Below are 19,105 nucleotides of genomic sequence, written 5' to 3' on the forward strand. Positions count from 1 at the left end.
ATGTTCATCACGTCAGAATATAGACAAGTGGAACATCAGGAGCAGCGTGTCCCATTGAGCTGCTTTGTGTCAACGCGTGTATTTCAGCGTTCCAGAGGTGGAGGACTTGTTGGACCTCTTTCGTTCCTTCAAACAACTTCAAAGATATTTGTTCATATCCAGAAACCTGTTGATGTCCAAGTCCTTCATGATGTTTCTCCTTCTGTTCTTCTGACATCATCTCCTCTCCAGCTTGACTAACTGTTGGCCAGTTGGTTTGTGTTCACCGCACAGAGCTGCTCATAAACAGGAAAGAGACGTAAAGTCTGTCTGAGTGGAGCGCAGGGCCGTCCTTCAATCAGAGGATCGGCGGTTCGATCCCCGGCTCCGGACTCTGCTCGTCGCATGTCGATGCGTGGCTGTGATACGGTGTAGAAATGTGATAGAATCTGAATTGTAAGTCGCTTTGGATAAAAGCTCAATGACTGTCATGTGAAAACCTCTGTTGAGACTCTTCAGAATGTTCTCATGTTCTAATATCCACATATCACACACGTCGTCATCTGAAGATGCTCCATTGGGAATTAGGTCTACTTCAGAATGTGCAAACAGAATATGATGTTGACATGAAGCAGATCAGATTTGGAATCTTGTGATATTTGGAATATGCGTGAGCATGTACATGTCGTCACTGTGTTGAATGGCGTCCTGCACATTGACGTGGTGTGTTGAAGCATCGTTGGTGGTGTGTCATGTTGTTTTGCTGAGCTGACGGCAGGTTTGGTTTCATGCCTCTGCTTCTCTGCGGCCTCGATGCTTGGATGCTGGTTTTAATGCACTCTTTCTCTCCCTCACAGCTCTGTTGTGATGCCTGCTGCAGGGAGGGTGTGGCGGTGTGTATCTGGGCCATTAGGTCGCCACGGAGAGAGAGGAAGGAAACTGGAGACGGGGCCCAACAGCTCGGGGGCAATAACGGAGGACTCGGTGTTCCTGAAGGGGACGCGCTGTACGCGCCCTGCAGGACACACACCGAGTACAATGAAGAACCAAGATGTGCGTCAGACAGCCTGAAGGAGTCGGTGCCGCCATGTGCCACCCCCCCCCCCCAGGCTTTATTATACCATGAATACACACACAGCTTCACTCATCACAGACAGGTGACTGACAATAACAGGCCAAGTCCTTCAGTTGTTTAAGATAGCACATCGTTTGCATGAGATTCTGGCGATACATCACCGACAAAACCAACAGTTCTGTTCACATTGTTCAGCCCACTGATTCCACATGTCGTGTGATCGTGCACGAGTTATCCCACGCGGTGAGCCTCCATCACTGAGCTTTGTTTGTTGTTGAGACGAGGTGACGAAGTTGAAAAAGCGGCAGTTGAAACCGTGAAACAAACGAACACAACGTGGAGGACGTGATGGAAATGTGCCGTGTGTTGATTGGAGGAACACCTCAGAACACAGATCTGATGTTTTCATCTATTTGCTGTCGTTTTCCGTCTCTTGTCTGCACTTCGTCACATTTCGTTGTTACATACAGAACGTGAAGCGAGAGTTTAGATTTTGAGTTCTTAAAGAGCACATTTGATGGAGTCGAGGAAAGAAATACCAGTCACGAGTAAAGTAACGGATTACTTTTGCGCTTGAGTAAGACTGCTGGTGGGTACAGTAACAAACATTTCTTCATAGAAACTCTTTGCATTTGCATGTTTCCGTCGAGACACAGCTGCACAACAAAACCTCTCCGGGTCCTTTCCCGTCAAACCCTCGACCCTTCAGCTGCACCGCTGTGCAACATGTCACATGTCACATGTCACATAGCGGCTTCTGCACCTTCGCTCAGCAGACCTGCAGCCTCGCAAGCACCTGCAGAGTGGATTACTGCGGTGCACAGGACTGGAAAGTGGGTCAAGCTCCAGTGCTTTCTGCAGCCATCCCAGCTCACCGTCGCTCATCCAGCTGTACAAACAGAGCTCTTGTTGTTGGCACCGCCATCGGGCCGGGATGCAAGAGAAGGCCAGCGCAGGAACATGAAGTGTGTGAGGTGGAGGCTGGTAGAGTTCACCTTTATTCTCCAAATAACAAAGTGGTCAACACATCAATGTCACCGTCCTGCAGTGAATTATGTGAAGTGAACAGGCCGGTGCTTTATACATCCTGACTGACACTGTCATCCACCCATCGGTCAAAAACAACTGACTGTTCATAAACATCAGATGACATTTGTTGCTGCACGTCAATGTGACTGATCCATAACTCACTCACAATACACACATAAGGCCGCGTGTATTGACAGTGAACCAGTGTGCTCCCTGCTTTGTGCCATGACAACAATGCGGCTATTGTGCCGTCAGAACAGATGCATTATGGGATAGTTGAGGCCGAAAAGGCTTTAGGATTTTGTCAAATGTGTAATTTTAGTTTCTGTTCTGAACAGAGATAATCACATAAGCATAAAGCTGATATTGACTGCTGGTACGAGAAGACAGCGAAGAAGAGATCTTCTGTACCCAGACGGCAACCTCCGGTTCTGAGAAGTGAAGTCAAAGCTTCAAGTGTTAAAGCTGCATTCTCTCTAGTGTCCACCAGGGGGCGACTCCTCTGGTTGTATAGAAGTCTATAGAAAATGACTCTACTTCTCTCTTGATTTATTACCTCAGTAAACATTGTAAACATGAGTTTATGTCTCAATCTCTAGTTTCAAGTCTTCTTCAGTACAGCATGATGTTCATTTCGTACATTGTGGTTTCCTGTTGATCAGTGTCAAGAAAAGCCGCGTTAAATGGCTCAATGCTGTAAGACGGTGAAACATTGATCCTTTTATCATTCTGAACAATGAATCGATTGTCTGAGAAATGAGAGAATAATCAACCAATGAACATCTTCGTTTCTGTGTGTTTACTTGTGTCATTCAGAACATTGCATGTGATGCCCAGCATGCCAGTGAGCCTGTTGCACATCAGTGGCCAGCATGCCCTGTCCCTCTGTTTATAGCATGTAAACCAGTCTGTTTGGAACAGTCGGTGCCAAAAAACAAAACAATGAGTGTGCCAAAGCTTGCGTGTGCGACGATTAATTCCCTCCTCCTCTTCTCCTTCCTGTTCTTTCTGTTCTGGACAAGTTCTTATTGTTGTTCATCTCACCTCTCCAGAGAAAAACACAGGCGATGACGCTTCTTTCATCAGCTTTTAGTGTTCGAGGAGCCTGTGACTCGTCTGATCGGACGAGTTGATCAGAATCAGTAGTCGAGACACTAATAGAGTTTGTTCATGCAGAGCGTGGATGTGCTGGGGGAATGAGGTCATGACATTTTCTGAACGCTCTTGGGAGAGACGTTCAGCAGAGCTGCTGACCACAGGTATGGTTTCCCCAGCAGTGCTATTGTATTTCTACCATACGTCTTTGCCAACTGTGACACTTTAGTGCCAAGAAGCCTCACCAGACAACGAGTTAGACAAGAGCTTCTTCCTGCTGTTGACTTTACAAAATGGCAGCGGCTATGCAGTGTTCTCTTAAACACGGAGAAACTCACAGATTCCTTTCCCATTGCCAGAAAAGTGACGGCGTGTTCCCAACCTTGAGCCAAATGTCAACCATCTGCAGCCAATTCAGATTGTAAACTGGAGGCTTATTTTCTCAGCGGCACGGAAATTATGCATAATTCATCTGCTTCTCTTTGCAGCAGCTGAACGACAGGAAGTCCATCAGCCGTCCTCGTTTACTGGAAACAGCTCACAGAACTGTCTGTCTGTCTGTCTGTCTGTCTGTCTGTCTGTCTGTCTGTCTGTCTGTCTGTCTGTCTGTCTCTATGTGTGTGTGTGTGTGTGTGTGTGTGTGTCGTGCGCCCACATGAAAATCCACACATTCCCCCTTTTCACTTCTCTGATCTGAGTGAGCCAGCAGAGAAGGTCCTCCGAGGTTCACCTGCTGTCTGACATAGAAACCCTGCTGTGGATACAGAAGTCCTGTCAGCTTCATCCAAAACAAGGCAACCGAATACTGGATTAAAGAGATTAAAACTCCAAAACAATAAACCACCTGCTCCGTGCATCTGGAGCCTCGTGTCAACACATCTGCTGACCTGCACAGCCTGAGAAGCAAAGATAAAACACAGATTTTTATCTCATCAACAAGGCCTGTTTTGAACGTGTGTGAAATTGTAGTTTTTGACAGCGATGCACATCATTCATGTCTTTAATGACAATGAAAGCAGAGTGAAGCATCCAGAGAAGTACAAAGTAAGTCTGGGAACGTTTCGTGTCGCTTTGTGTTTTGTTCACAAGCTGCCAATCAAAAGCGCTCATGAATAAAGCCGTGAGAACACGTCAATCTATTCATATCTCATGTCTCATGTCTCAACAAACCCACTTGGTGCATTTCAAACGTCCCGTCAACAATGAAACTCTCCCATCCCCCGCGGCTCAAACTGGAACCCTGTTCTACTGTTGCTGGTCTTTGGGTTTTGTTATTCCGCAGCCCTTTCCCGTTTCTTTTGAAGCATGTTAATCATAATTATGAGTTGTTTTCCTTTCTTTTTGTTCGCATGGAAATGCTAAGGAGATAATTGGCGGGAGATTGTTGTGACAGCACGAACAAAGAGTCGGTGATGAATGAGAGTGTCCTGAGGGGCCCCGGGGCCCCCTGCAGAGCTCCACGGAGGGGACACTTACCTTTTTCCTTCAGGTCAGCTAATTGGTGGTTTTGCAGAATACCTGCAAATTAAATGATTAGTTCTGCAGTCTACGAAATGTCAAGAATGATGACGAGTGCTCGAGAGACAGTAGTGATGTTCTGTAGTGTGAGGTTCTCCTCCACAGTCAGGGTTCTACTGCAGTCAGTGGGGGCTGGTGGAACATGTTGAGCTGGGCCACATCCAATCAATCTCAGCAAATATCCCAGAATGATTTAATGCAAAAAAATGAAGGTATCAAACACGGATTACTACTTTACAGTTAAATATTTAACCTTTATTCCAACATGAAAAAAACAGTGAATAACACTGACAAACACATCAGGACATCTTATTTTAATCACCCTCACAGGGAATTCAGTATAATATAATAATACATATATCATATAATAATATTCTGTATCATATAATAATAATATATATAGCATATAATAATAGTCACTATAATATAAAACGCACACACACACACACACACACATATATATATATAATTAATTATTTATAACTATATATCCATAAAATATGACTTTATAGCTTTGAAGCTCATCTTTGAAGGATCTTTCATTTCAACATCGTTTTACATAAAGCCTACAAAATCTCTTTAAACGCGTCCCAATCTTCGAACTACAACTCCCACACACCCTTGCGTCCAAATCCTGCTGTCGACTGGTTGCTCTTCACCTCAACTCCATCATCCAGCTCTGTGAATGGCTCTTCAACCCTGTCAATCAAACGCAAGTAAACTCCGAACCAATCAGTTTGTAGCGTTCGTCTCCATATGTGGGCGGGGCCAACAACACTGCTGCTCCCTTTACAAGCTTGTTTTTCCGGGATGATCGTTGCTGCTAACAACCTGCTGCTCGCGCACTGACGGGGTTCCCCCCCCAGCTGTGGTGTTCTGAGGATGAAGCCGAAGGGTCGACACTGACCCCCCCCCACAACCACCAGCACCAGCAGCACCACTGGCCGGCTGCATGCTGCTCTCCTGACGCTTCGAGGTTCTGCAGTCTGGCCCTCCAGCCGCTGGCTGCGAATTAACTTCGTCCCCCCCCCCCCCTTTTAATATAGTTATTTTATAAAGATGGCGGCGAGGGGGACACTGTGAACTAAATGACTGTCAGGAACATCGCCTCCATTTGTAATATGGTGAGTAAATCCTGCTGTGTGTGTGTGTGTGTGTGTGTGTGTGCGTGCGCGTGCGCGTGCGTGCGTGTGTTGCTATTGATTCGCCTGCAGCCGCTGTGTGTGTGGTGATGTCCATGGGTGAGTTTCCTCCCCCCCCCCCCTTTGCAGCCAGACTCACTATGCATGGGGGGGGGGGGGGGGGGGGGGGGTGCACAGTGAGTCTGGTCACAACATGCACCCTTCATCTCGGCGCTCAGACGGGCCTGCATCACTGAAACCTTCCCTCCTTGTTGCGTTGACAGCGTGCACATCAGTGTAGCTGTCACCGGTGATTGACAGGTGGAGCTCATGTTGTGATTGCATAATCCGCTGCAGTGACAATACATCCCGGTGTCAAAGAAAGAAAAAAGCCTGCAGTGCAGGTTTTGCATTAATGGTTTTCCCAATAACCAAGAGTTATTTACCCAGCATCCCATGCGGTCGGTACAAGGTTTGGAATATGTGTGTTGTGAGCTTCACAGACACGTTGGTGAAGAAAGACGTCCTGAACAAAGTGTTAGGGCACAGCTGACGACGAGTTGAAGTATGAATGGACTCAGTGTAGGTGGTAGTGTGACGTATAAGTCAATATTAAGGATGCACCAAGTACGGATCCGACACCAACGTTTAACCAGGCGGCAACCTCCGGTTCTGATGAGTGAAGCCGACGCGTCATGTGTTGAAGCTGCATTCTCTCTAGTGACCACCAGGGGGCGACTCCTCTGGTTGTATAGAAGTCTATAGAAAATGACTCTACTTCTCTCTTGATTTATTACCTCAGTAAACATTGTAAACATGAGTTTATGTCTCAATCTCTAGTTTCAAGTCTTCTTCAATACAGCATGATGTTCATTTAGTACATTATGGTCCATTTAGAGTCACACAGACCATAAAGCAGGGGATGCTTTAGGGCGGGGCTACACGCTGATTGACAGGTCTCTACCAGAGACGTATACGCCGTCTCTACGTCACTCCTCCTCAGTCCAAATATGGTCACTTCCTGTTCACTGGTTGCAAAAAGAAAACAATCGTATTCCAAGACTGCGAAATCACAGAGGTCCTCTTATATATCTTATATCTTATACACAGTCTGTGGCTGCACTACAAGCACGGAGGGCTCTGTGAACTGTGCATATATATATATATATATATGCACACTTCAACAGAGGAATGAAGGTCTTTGTCTGATGCAATGCATGACAGTAGAACACTGCTCATTCATACATTTTCCACAGGTCATTCGTGGAGACAGAGCTGGAGTTGCATCGATTTGATTGAGTGGATAAAGTGATTATTAATTGTGAATATTTGGGGGGTTTTTTCAGTCGTCTATTAACAACTTGTCATATTTTCTAATCGTGTAAGAGATGATTTCATAGATGAGTTATAGCTGCAGACTGCACGTCTTTTATATCAGAGGAAGTTACTCGTGTTTAGCGTGATGAATGTCCTGGAAAGTGATTTCTAGAAAAGACTGTGAACTGATGATAGTAAACTGGATATCTTTTGTTGTTTGGACTGTTTATTGGATAAGACGATCAGTTTTGAAGACATGATCTTGGGGATCTGGGAACTAATGAGCATTTTCCAATAAAAAAGAGAGGCAGAATATTTGCTGATCCAGCGTCACAAATGTTAAGGTTTGAAGCTTTTCTTTTTTTTAAATTTATGACCAACTTATACGAAAATAAGCGACAGCTGAATGGGTGATGTAGCAGCCCTGGTACAGGACATGGACTTGTGCTCGGAGGCGGTGAGCGAGACAAAGACGTATCCGCTGTCTGCTCTGACGGAGAGATGACATTGAAATTCAAAGCCTTCCCCAAAACTAAATCGCCGTCTGTGTTCGCTCAACAAAAGCTGTGTTTCCTTTGGAAAAGACTTGAGCTCCGACGAGAGACAAGTGGTCTCTGCAATCAGCCGCACAATCCCCCCCGACTTCTGACACGAGCACCTCTTCAGACCGTTTCTTCTTGCTGCTTCGACAGGAAGGTTTGGGGTTGTTTGTCTCCGGGCAGGAAAAAGACATCGAGACGAGCTGCACGTCCTTTAGGAAACTGATATTAAAGTTTGACTGAGAGGATCATTTTATCAATTCTACCGTCTGAAAGAGAACAGAAGAGTGAACTGTGTTGTGTAAGATGATGGTGATGATTAAAGAAACCAATAAAACAACTTGTCTGGTCCTTCAGGGCACCAATGCCTCGGCTCTGGAGAAAGACATCGGCCCGGAGCAGTTCCCAATCAATGAGCACTACTTCGGATTGGTCAATGTGAGTATCACCTCTCGTACGATAACGAGCAGCTTTTTGTCAAATACACACCGGTGGCGTTAGTCAGTGCGTCACGTCCTCCGCTGTGGTTGGTACTGAAGGTACAGGCTGTGAGTGTGTTGGCCAATATTAGAGATGTCCTGTTCCCTCAAAGTGGCGTTCACATCAACACAGATGTTTCTCAAAGCCCCAGAGGTCACTTCTGCCAAATGGATAAAAACAATTGATCAGATCTGTATTCTTCCACCTGCTAACGGAAAGTTACTGTGAAGAACTGAGCTGAGACCAAGAACCGAGCTCTTCTTAATGCTCGTCATCGGTGCCACCGGGTCAGATCTACAAAGCTAAATGGACTGAATCCCCTTTTTGTCCTGCTCTTCTGTTGGTGTCTCCTCTTTCCTTTCCTTTCCTTTCCTTCCTCAGTTTGGGAACACGTGTTACTGTAACTCCGTGCTCCAGGCCCTCTACTTCTGCCGGCCTTTCCGGGAGAACGTGCTGTCGTACAAAGCGCAGCAGAAGAAGAAGGAGAACCTGCTCACATGCCTGGCTGACCTCTTCCACTCCATTGCCACGCAGAAGAAGAAAGTGGGCGTCATCCCGCCCAAGAAGTTCATCTCCCGCCTACGCAAAGAGAACGGTGAGAGTTTGTGCCAGATGAAAAGCAAATCTTCTCTCCAGATCAATGATGTTGTTTATCAGAAAAACTAAAAGCTTGGTGGCAGCAATAAATAGGCATTCATTTATTAGTTTAACACTCTGCCTCACGTTTAAATAATTGCTCTGATGCCCCTAAAATCTGCTGTACAATTATACGTTAACATTTGTATCAGTCTTTATTGTAACGACCAAATATTCATTCATTTTTTACCTTTTAAATGTCGGTTAGTTTACATAATGCCACTGTTGTTTTTTATAAAAAGTTAAAATAAAAACACACAAACGTTCTGTTCACTAAATGCTCGGGGGATTCATTTGTTTATTTCTATAGTGACATGTCAGTGATGAGCAAAAACATTGTTTTTTGAATATATTTGCCCCAAATATTGAAAAAACGACTCAAGCTGGTGGAAAATAGTAAAAAACACAATTAAGGAGGCGGGGCTTTAGATTGAACGCCTGATCTGCTGTAATGGGATCAAACGTGGTTTTCATGGGTTTCAATCAAACAGTTTTGCCCTTAAGGAGCGAACTGTCTGTATTTTGGCTGCTCAGTTTCTTACAGATTTATTAAAGGAGCTGAGGTTCAACTTCCAGAATACATTTTTTTTTTTTTAACTTACACCAATGCCAGAATGTATGCAACACAGCCACAATGATGGAAAAATTAAAAAGCCAGAAATGTCCCGAGTGATGCATAAGAGTTAAACCTGGTGCAGCACAAAGCAACAACATATTATTATTATTATTATTATTATTATTATTAACAGTCGATCAAGAACACTGAAGACGTGCTCTATGCATGACATCATAATAAAACTGTTTGTACAGCACGTTCCACAACAAGTTACAAAGTGCTTCTCAGTAAAACAAGGAATACAAAACGAAAGTTAAATCCGAAATGTAAAAGATAAAAATGCAGATTAAATATTCAGTTGAGATAAAATGTTGGGGATTTAAAAGAGGATACTCACTTGATATAACAATTGTTTTAACATTTTGACATAACCGGAAACGCTGCGGTGTACTGAAGAACATTAACGGTGTGTGTTCATGAACCGGTCCCGGGCTCCTGGTTCATGAACCGGTCCCGGGCTCCTGGTTCATGAACCGGTCCCGGGCTCCTGTTCATGAACCGGTCCCGGGCTCCTGGTTCATGAACTGGTCCCGGGCTCCTGGTTCATGAACCGGTCCCGGGCTCCTGGTTCATGAACCGGTCCCGGGCTCCTGGTTCATGAACCGGTCCCGGGCTCCTGGTTCATGAACCGGTCCCGGGTTCCTGGTTCATGAACCGGTCCAGAGCAGTCGTTAAGTCATGATCAGTTCCAGCTATTCAACTTTAATTGTGTCCCATGAAACGGGTCTGTTGGTTGCTTTGGTGTCGGTGAGTGTACGGTTTGTTTATTTATTTAGTGTTTTGTCCACATGCATCATTGTGTTGGGAAACAGTCAGAGAGCTCAGCAACAGTGCTGTCTGTAATGCAGGCTGGATATCTGAGGTGAAGGGCAGGTGCATGCTGGAGGTTGTTCAGAGAGTAGAGCTCACAGAGAGGCCGACTGTTCTCCGTCGTCCACATTGAGGAAGCTCTTTGTGTGAATGAACAATGGCATCTCTGTTGGGACCGAGCTTTGGTTCTCTCGCTCTCTCTCTCTTCTCAGTTCTCACCTTTCACGTTACAGGTCTGTCAAAACAGAAGTGTGTAATGATGGCGGTTTCAGCGTCGCCTGTCTGTTTCTTTTACCTGATCTGCAGTAGACTCTTCTCAAGACGGGAATCATCAACATCATTAAAGCAGCCAGTTAGCTTAGCTTAGCCCAAAGCTAGAATAGCTCAGTCTGAAGCATAGACTGACTGTAAGAGGTTGACGTAGTGGTCGTGGAGTCACTCATCGGTTTGTGGGTTTGAAGTTTTGAAGCCTCGAGTTCAGCAGTTTGGCCGTCGCCATTTTGTTTTTTTGCAGCCGGTGAACAGGAAGTGACCTGTCAATCACTGTGTAGCCCCGCCCTAAAGCATCCCCTGCTTTATGGTCTGTGTGACTCTAAATGGACCATAATGTACTAAATGAACATCATGCTGTATTGAAGAAGACTTGAAACTAGAGCTTGAGACATAAACTCATGTTTACAATGTTTACTGAGGTAATAAATCAAGAGAGAAGTAGAGTCATTTTCTATAGACTTCTATACAACCAGAGGAGTCGCCCCCTGGTGGACACTAGCATCGGCTTCACTCTTCAGACCCGGAGGTTGACGACCAGCACCTCTGGAGCTCACTGATTTAACGCTGGTTTGTGTAATCCGTACAAAAAAAAACATTTTAAAAACAACAACTTAAGCGTTTTACATTGGGTTGACTGTTACTGTTACGAATGCGGACTGTTACTTGGCTGAGACTCCAGGAAGTCACCGATCACATCGAGCTATAACTTATTTATCAGTCAGCTTTAGAGGTTCTGGTGTTTGTTGCCATTGAAAGAACCTCGACTAGCTGTTTCCACTCATTCCGAGTCTTTTTGCTAAGCTAAGCTAACCAGCTGCAGTTTGTAGCCATGCGTGATAGTAAACTGAATATCCGCTGGTTTGTGGACTGTTGGTTGAATGTAAGAAGACATTTAAAGATCATCTTGGGCTGTGGAATTCTCTCCCTCCCTTCATCTCTGCGTCTCCCCTCCAGATCTGTTCGACAACTACATGCAACAGGACGCCCACGAGTTCCTCAACTACCTGCTGAACACGGTGGCCGACATCCTGCAGGAGGAGAAGAAGCAGGAGAAGCAGAACGGGCGCCTCAAGAACAACGGCGCCGCCGAGACCGAGACCGAGAACAAGTCGGAGCACGAGACGGAGCCCACGTGGGTTCACGACATCTTCCAAGGCACGCTGACCAACGAGACGCGCTGCCTCAACTGTGAAACGGTGTGTGCTTTGACTTGTCTTGGTGTATTTATTTGGTCTGTCCCTCCCTGTGTCCCCCCTGAATAAGATATCTGTCCTGAATAAGTCTGGAAAAGGGATTAGGGATGCAAACAGAATGAATGATGTAGTGATCACAGCGGTGAGCTCGGACCACCCACCTTACGTCAGTGCTGGCTGAGGCTTTGTCCGCACCGCTTTTATGGTGAGGACAGTGGGACGGGTTGCCTTGAACAACCCCAGCAAACACCAAGGCGCCGCAGCTACTCAGTACGATCAGCATTTCAAAGACTGTCTGTGGGGGGGTGTGTGTGGGGGGGTGTGTGTGTGTTGGGTTGCTGGCTTGTCCTCACTGACCCAGTCAGAAGAGTATGTCATAGAAATAGAAAAGGAGTAACGTTAGACATTTAACTGTATCCTGTGGTCATTTGACTTGTACAAAAAAAAAGAAAAGGCATTTGTTGTTGTTGTGACAATGCGTCAGTGTCGTCGCAGCTCGGCTGAAAGACAGCGGATGCACTTTGGGAGACTGATAGCTCCAAGTTGGCTAGTTAGATAGCTAGTTAGCTAGTTGGTTAGCTAGTTAGCTCGTTAGCTAGCTAGTTAGTTAGTTGGCTAGCTAGTTAGTTAGCTAGCTAGTTAGTTAGTTGGCTAACTAGCTAGCTAACTACCTAGTTAGTTAGCTAGCTAGTTAGCTTGTCCTTCTCTGGAGTGAGCGACGGGACGGTTAGGCCCAGCGCCAGCCTGCTGTTCAGCTTGTTTTCTGTAAGCAGTGTAGCATTAAAGCACGCGGGGAATTAGCAAGCTAGCTAACTAGTCAGCTGTCTGCAAGCTAGGTTGCTAATTCCATGCTTTAATGCTACACTGCTTACAGAAAACGAGTCGAACACAGTTGCTTTCCTACGATGTGACAAGAAACAAAAAAACTTTAGATTTTGTTTGTGAAACGCATGAAGATAGAACATATTGGTCTTCATTTTTGTCTTTGGCAAGTGACCATGGTATAAAATGACATTACACTTTGTTGTGTCCATTATCGGGGATTCATGGACGAAGTCTGACCGTCTTTCTACGTTGATTTGAATGGGAATTTCCATTCTACTCTTATTTAATTTCTATGGAAAATGTTTCGTCACCTCAGTGTCTCCTTATTTGACAGGTGAGCAGCAAAGATGAGGATTTTCTGGATCTTTCTGTGGATGTGGAGCAGAACACATCAATAACACACTGCCTCAGGTATTCATTTATCATCTATTCAGTCACATGTTCGCTTTTGGTCTAAATGAGATTGAATAACCAAGCCTCCCGTGCTCTCCCCTCCAGGGACTTCAGTAACACAGAGACCTTGTGCAGTGAATACAAATACTACTGTGAGACGTGCTGCAGCAAGCAGGAAGCACAGAAGCGGTCAGTGAAGCGCCGAGCTCAATAACGGTGAGATGTATATCACCGTGCACTTCTCTGAGCATGTGCGCTTCTCTGCAGGATGCGCGTGAAGAAGCTTCCTGTGATCCTGGCGCTTCACCTGAAGAGGTTTAAGTACATGGAGCAGCTGCACCGCTACACCAAGCTGTCCTACCGAGTGGTGTTCCCCCTAGAACTCCGTCTGTTCAACACGTCCGGGGATGCAGTCAACCTGGATCGCATGTACGACCTCGTGGCTGTGGTGGTTCACTGTGGCAGGTACAGCCCAAAATATGAGGCTCCAACATGAGTTATACCAGATAACATCTGTGTGGCAGACTGTGTTGTGCGTCGATGATGTGCAGATGGCTTTGTCTGCTCCTGCAGGAAGTGAAGCAGGCTGGAGGTCGGCGTGGGATTTTTGTGTGAGTTAGTCACCGTTTGTCTCTGTCTCCTCAGTGGCCCAAACAGAGGCCATTACATCACCATAGTGAAGAGTCACGGCTTCTGGCTGCTGTTCGATGACGACATTGTGGAGGTGCGTCACTCTCAACCGCCAGCGATGCTCCTTGACTCGTCCGTTTGTGCGTTTGCTGTTTTTTCCAGTAAACGTCGTCTTTTCTTGTGTCGTTCAGAAAATTGACGCCCAGGCCATCGAGGAGTTTTACGGGCTTACCTCAGACATCTCGAAGAACTCTGAGTCAGGATACATCCTCTTCTACCAGTCCAGGGAGTGACTGGACCTGCATCAGTGACGCAGGGGAAGAGTCAATCGGATGAGACCTTGTTCTGTTCTTTTCACCTCCAGCCTAACAGACTCCATCCTGCTCCCTTCTCCAAGTCAGACCTCTGTGATGTGCCAATCCTCTTTCCCATCTCTCTCTCCTTCTCTCTGTCATTTGCTTCTTGCCTTTTAGTCACCTGCATCTGGACTGCACTTTAAAATCAAAAGCAAAAAACAAAACACGGAGCCCCACGCGCTCGGTGTCGACTGGTGGGAGGAGCCTGCAGAGGTGATCGACGACCAGGGCCGTGATGGGAGGAGACGGGTCTGGTGCGCAGTCTGTTGTTGTTTGTCATTGATATGTAGATACGCTCTTTTTCCATCATGTGTCGCCCCCTCCTTAAAGGACCAGTGTGTAGGATTTAGTGGCGTCCAGCGGTAAAGGTGCAACGGATCATAATACTCACGGTTCGGATCTGCACAACAGAAAAAAAAAGGGAGCAAACATAACTTTTAGAGATCGCCGATACGAATTGCAGATCATTGATGATCCACATTAACAGATAGAAATCATTTCAACCGCTCTGAAGTCAGTAAACCATCAAACATACTAAATGTTGTACTTTTACTTTGTTATATTCATTTATAGTGTTTGTTCTTTGTGTAAAGGCGTTTAATGTTAGCCAAACATCAACGAGTGTTTGAAACGCCCGAGCTTACTTATTTTTGTAATGCTAAATATGAAGAAAATATATGTACATTAGACCACGCCCACTTAGGAGGCAGGAAGTGTGTACTCGTAATGCGTCATCTTTGTTACAGAGCGTCTTCGTTGCAACCAACCAAATACCCCTCCGCTCACTTTATAAACAAGTAGAGAACTACGGTGGCCTTCAGGGAACATACAACCGCGAAAGGCTCTCTCTCAAGCCAGTGTTTGTCGTGTCTGCTCTGGGTCACAGTAGAAACATGGCGGACTCCGCCTTTCACTACCGACATAAACATGAAGGGCTCGTTCTACGAGTTCTACTCTGTGAAAACACAATGATTCTTAGTTTCAGACGGTTCTACGCTAACGAAAACATAGTTATGATAAATATATTCCATTTCTGCCAGTCGAGCAATCCTACACACTGGCCCTTTAAATCCTTTCATTCATGCTGTTTACCTGTCCAGTCCTTTGGTCTGTTCATGTCCCTGGTGGATGATGCATGAGAGGTGGATGATGTTGGAAACAAACACTGTATAATAAGGCGTAGAGAGAGAATTCATGCATTCTTTTGAAGCAATATCTGAGCATTAATAAGAGAAGTCACAAGCTGAAAACTACCTGAACTTTAACTGTTGACAGTGTGAAGGGTGTTTGTGTCCCGTGGAGAACCACTCCGAGCCGTCGGTCCGTCTGTCTGTGACGGCTCATGTCAGTCTAACCTCATGTGATCAACTCTTAACACGTCACATGACAGGAAGTCCTGCTGTTTTCTCTGTCGTATGGATCTCCATTCAAAACCAGCAACATCTTTGTTATTTTTATTCTAATAGAAAACCAATATTTATTGTACTGAACATATTTATTGCTGTTATTTGTAATGCAGATAGATAATGAAGGTCTGTGTGTAATATGGCTCTTTTGAAAGCCTTTGTATGTGAGGGCTGGGGCTGGGTATGGTTTTAACAATTACAATACCAGTACCCAAAACCAGTGCCCGTAACGTTCACTACATCACAGACTGTGTGGGTTGGAGCTACGTCAGCGGTCGCCCAATCACATTAAATCAAAGAACTCTTGCGTTGATTGACGGTTAGCAAACTTACACAAATAGTGGGTTTGTTTTCTAGATCTGGGTACAAAAAGCAGGTATGCTCTGACTGGAGAAGTTTGGATGCTTCTTGGTTGGCACTGGTTTATTGTACCGACACCCAGCCCTAGTTAAGACCCTAATGTCTAAGCCCAAGGACATGGAGTGTGTCATACACATCTTGAAAGGAAGGCTAAAAAGGAAAAGAAAATGGTTTTATCACTTTAATTTTGTAGTTTGCGTGTCAAATATAAAGATTATGTAGGACATTTCAGTCAAATTTCCTACAATTAGACATATTAAAGGGAGAGTGTGCGGAATTTGGTGCCATCTAGTGCTCACCCCCCCCCCCTCTTCGAGACTGTGGTAACATGAGCCGCCGAGTGCATAACCATGGTAACGGCGTCCATACCATAATAACACTACTTTAGGAGCTACGGAAGTCAGATGGCGGCTGTACCGCGGTTTAGCGCTCTTAAGGCTCACGTTACCGCCGTTTAACAAGCGTGTCGGAGAACTACGGTGGCCTTCAGGGAACAAAAACACAAAGAGACTCTGGTTTGTCCGCTCTGGGCTGCTGTAGAAACATGGCGGTGCAACATGGCGGACTCCCTCGCCCTCCCGACGTAGATCTACGAAGAACTCATTCTAACCCGAACGAAAACACGATGAAAACAGTTCTGAATATTATATTTCATTTCTGCTGCAACTAAATCCTTCACACTGGCCCTTTAACGTGACGCGAGTGAGACGGACCTGCCTAACGGTTCCATTGACATGAAAAAGTGAAAACTGTGCAATAAGAGGAGGAGTTTTCAGTGGAACTAATATAAGGTACATTTAAATGTTAGCAGTAGACGTGTTTCTTAGCGGTTGATCTTTGTCCGTTGTTTGTGATATCAAAGTACCCCCCCCCCCCCCCCCCCCCCCACCAGGTGTAATACACACTACCTGCTGGGATGTAAGCTTCAGACCTTACCCGGTATCGGCCTTTCTTTTCTTCCATTCTCGTGTTGCGCTCCAGCGTTTTAGTTTTCTCTTGGTTTGTCTCTGACTTTGATGATGTAAAATCGTGTGTGTCTTATGTAACACATTGGAATCCTAAATTTGAGCTCCAGTGTTGGTTCACACGATATCTCTTGTTCTGTAGATGTGTTTATTTCCTCTTCTGCCCTCGGGGGGGGGGGGGGGGGGTTCCCCTGTATGTGCCACATCAAACAAGTTGTTTTCATGTGAAAGACATTCCTGTTTGGATTACCATTTCAAATGCATCTCACTATAAATAAGTGGAATAAAGAGGAGGAGCCAATGGGACATTATTTTGGAATGTACGGTAGTCAATGGCGAAGACAAATCTTTTTTTTATTTTTTTATCCTGTTTGAGTTGTGCCATGAATTACACACATGATTATTCATTTAAGAAAAAAAATTGCAAGCATGGTTTGTCCCATAATTTTGCACGTCAAGAAAGTCGCATTTTTGTCGTGAAACTAGTAAAAGAAACTGAAAATCTGTAATTAGAAAGACTGCACACACAAATGTGGTGTAAGCGACGTCATAGTGTTGTTTAGTTTTGCGTGAAACCGATCAGTGAACGACATAATGTACGACACCAACGCGACTGTTAGCGCGGCTTGCTAACGTAGCTATGTTCTTCGCAAACATGTAACGTTTTCTTACCTGATGTGTTTTTTATTCAGCGACTCTTTTTAATAAACAAACATATCTCATTCATGGCACAATTCCAACAGGTTCAAAATCTTGCCGTTGAGTACCGGACATATTTATTCTGAAACCAGGTCCCATGGTGGTCCACTTAAAGGGGCGGGGCTTAACCTCCACAGGATTCATATGCTGTCGTTCAGTGTCGGTGTCTATTCGGCAGAATAGTGAATCTGGGTTTTGAATGCCGTCTGTTCCGTTTAGTCCGTCGCTGGGTGACGTCACGAGGAAAACGTGCCAAACACGGAGTCGATACCGACTTCAACAAAACGTTATTTTTCTTCGTAAAGATGCAACTGTACATTTATATGATGAAAGAAAAGAAAAACACTTCTGGAAACAGGAAAATATTTTTTTAAAGTGAAGATCTTAAATTTGGAAGACACTCGTGGCAAAGACGTTGAGCTGAACGCCGAGCGTTATTGAAACCCTGCGAATAAATACTGTGCTGTTTTACAATCACTCGACCACGTGATCAGATCACCGTCTGGCATATTACAGCTTCTTTTATTTAGATGATTTCTGGGTTGAACTGAGCCAGGATGTGAAACGGTAGCAGGACTAGTTTAGACCCGGGACGCTGATCTTCCATGAACACTTATGCACGCGCCCTCACGGAGACTGCGACGGTGTTCCACCGAGGAAAGAGGCCGCAAACTGAAAGTGCACTTTAACAGCTTCAATGCTTTAACACGAAGAACCAGTTTTAACGCACTCATTTTGACTTATTTTCTTCTTCTGTTCAATAAAATGACTCGACTAACTTGCTGGAGTGTTTGTTGTTGTTTCCCCACTGCTAATTATTATTCATGTTATTGTCGAATATTTATTCTTTATTTGGTCGAGTGCCAGTGTGATGACACTATACTGAGAACCATAACAACAGCTTCTTTGAAGGAGGATGTTCCCTGAGACATTCATTAAAGATGATCAAGCCTCCTCGTCACCTCGCCGGCATCCAAGTCTGTCCAGAAAGCTGAGACTAAAAAACGAACCTTCCTGTTTTGTTTTTGCTTTTCACTGAAAATCAGACGGCACGTCCATCTTTACAGCTGCCAGCGTCGTGTCCTCTCAGTCACCCTGAAGCCTCAGCTAATCCCCCAGGAGCCGCCAGTCTGATGCTTCCACCGCTCCCTCCTCATCCGTGGAGGAAACACGGAGTCCAGTATAGCATTCAGGTGTGAGTCATAAACCACACACACATTTTGCAAAGAGCAAATCAACATGTGCTTCAGATATCTGATGTTATTTCTACTGTGAGAGAGGCTGCAGTGTGTCTGAGGAACAGCTCACCTGAATGAGCCTCATCTCAAAAATGATAAAGTAACATAAGTTCTGTTTGCATCTACAACTACATTTACCATCAACATGTGTGTGTTCTTTCTCCCTCAGCAGCCAGTGTCTGTTTAGTTCTCTGCTCCTCCTGAACGAGTCTGTGAGTCCTTGTTTGATCTTCCAGTTATATCGACATAAAAGCAGAATGAAGCAGAGTTAAAGATTCTAATAACAGAAGAAGAATGGTTTCAAATGTGTGAGACACAAACTCGCCATGGAGGGAATTCTGCTGGAAGAACTTCATTTTATTCTGTTTTATTCTATTTTAATCTTTTATTAAATTGTTTCATACTAAACTATAAGTACTAGACATCCAGATTCACACTCCAGACCTGTTGGTGGCGGTAATGCACCGATTCATTGTTTGCCAACCGCCAATAAACTTCAAAAGAAGAAGAAGAAGAAGAAGAAGAAGACACACCTGAGCAGAGACACACCTG

General features: G+C 45.1%; 1 protein-coding gene across 1 annotated transcript; it reads left to right on the forward strand.

Annotated features, from left to right (window-relative positions):
- The first annotated feature begins 5,682 nt into the window (after nucleotides 1–5,682).
- Nucleotides 5,683–18,087, forward strand: usp46 (ubiquitin specific peptidase 46). Its single transcript, XM_079267515.1, has 9 exons — nucleotides 5,683–5,820; nucleotides 8,031–8,111; nucleotides 8,535–8,748; nucleotides 11,443–11,684; nucleotides 12,841–12,917; nucleotides 13,005–13,088; nucleotides 13,167–13,364; nucleotides 13,545–13,623; nucleotides 13,721–18,087. The coding sequence occupies exons 1-9, from the start codon at nucleotides 5,785–5,787 to the stop codon at nucleotides 13,820–13,822; spliced, it is 1,113 nt and encodes a 370-aa protein (XP_079123641.1). The 5' UTR covers nucleotides 5,683–5,784; the 3' UTR covers nucleotides 13,823–18,087.
- The last annotated feature ends 1,018 nt before the right edge of the window (nucleotides 18,088–19,105 follow it).

Source organism: Melanostigma gelatinosum (assembly GCF_949748355.1).
Source record: "Melanostigma gelatinosum genome assembly, chromosome: 4".
In the NCBI taxonomy this organism is placed as follows: Eukaryota; Metazoa; Chordata; class Actinopteri; order Perciformes; family Zoarcidae; genus Melanostigma; species Melanostigma gelatinosum.

Bases quoted from the DNA above. Each gene is read 5' to 3' on its own strand.
- usp46 (XM_079267515.1), top strand. From the start codon at position 5,785: ATGACTGTCAGGAACATCGCCTCCATTTGTAATATG. The intron at 11,685-12,840 runs GTGTGTGCTTTG...CTTATTTGACAG, and splicing joins GCTGCCTCAACTGTGAAACG to GTGAGCAGCAAAGATGAGGA. The intron at 13,365-13,544 runs GTACAGCCCAAA...CTGTCTCCTCAG, and splicing joins GTGGTGGTTCACTGTGGCAG to TGGCCCAAACAGAGGCCATT.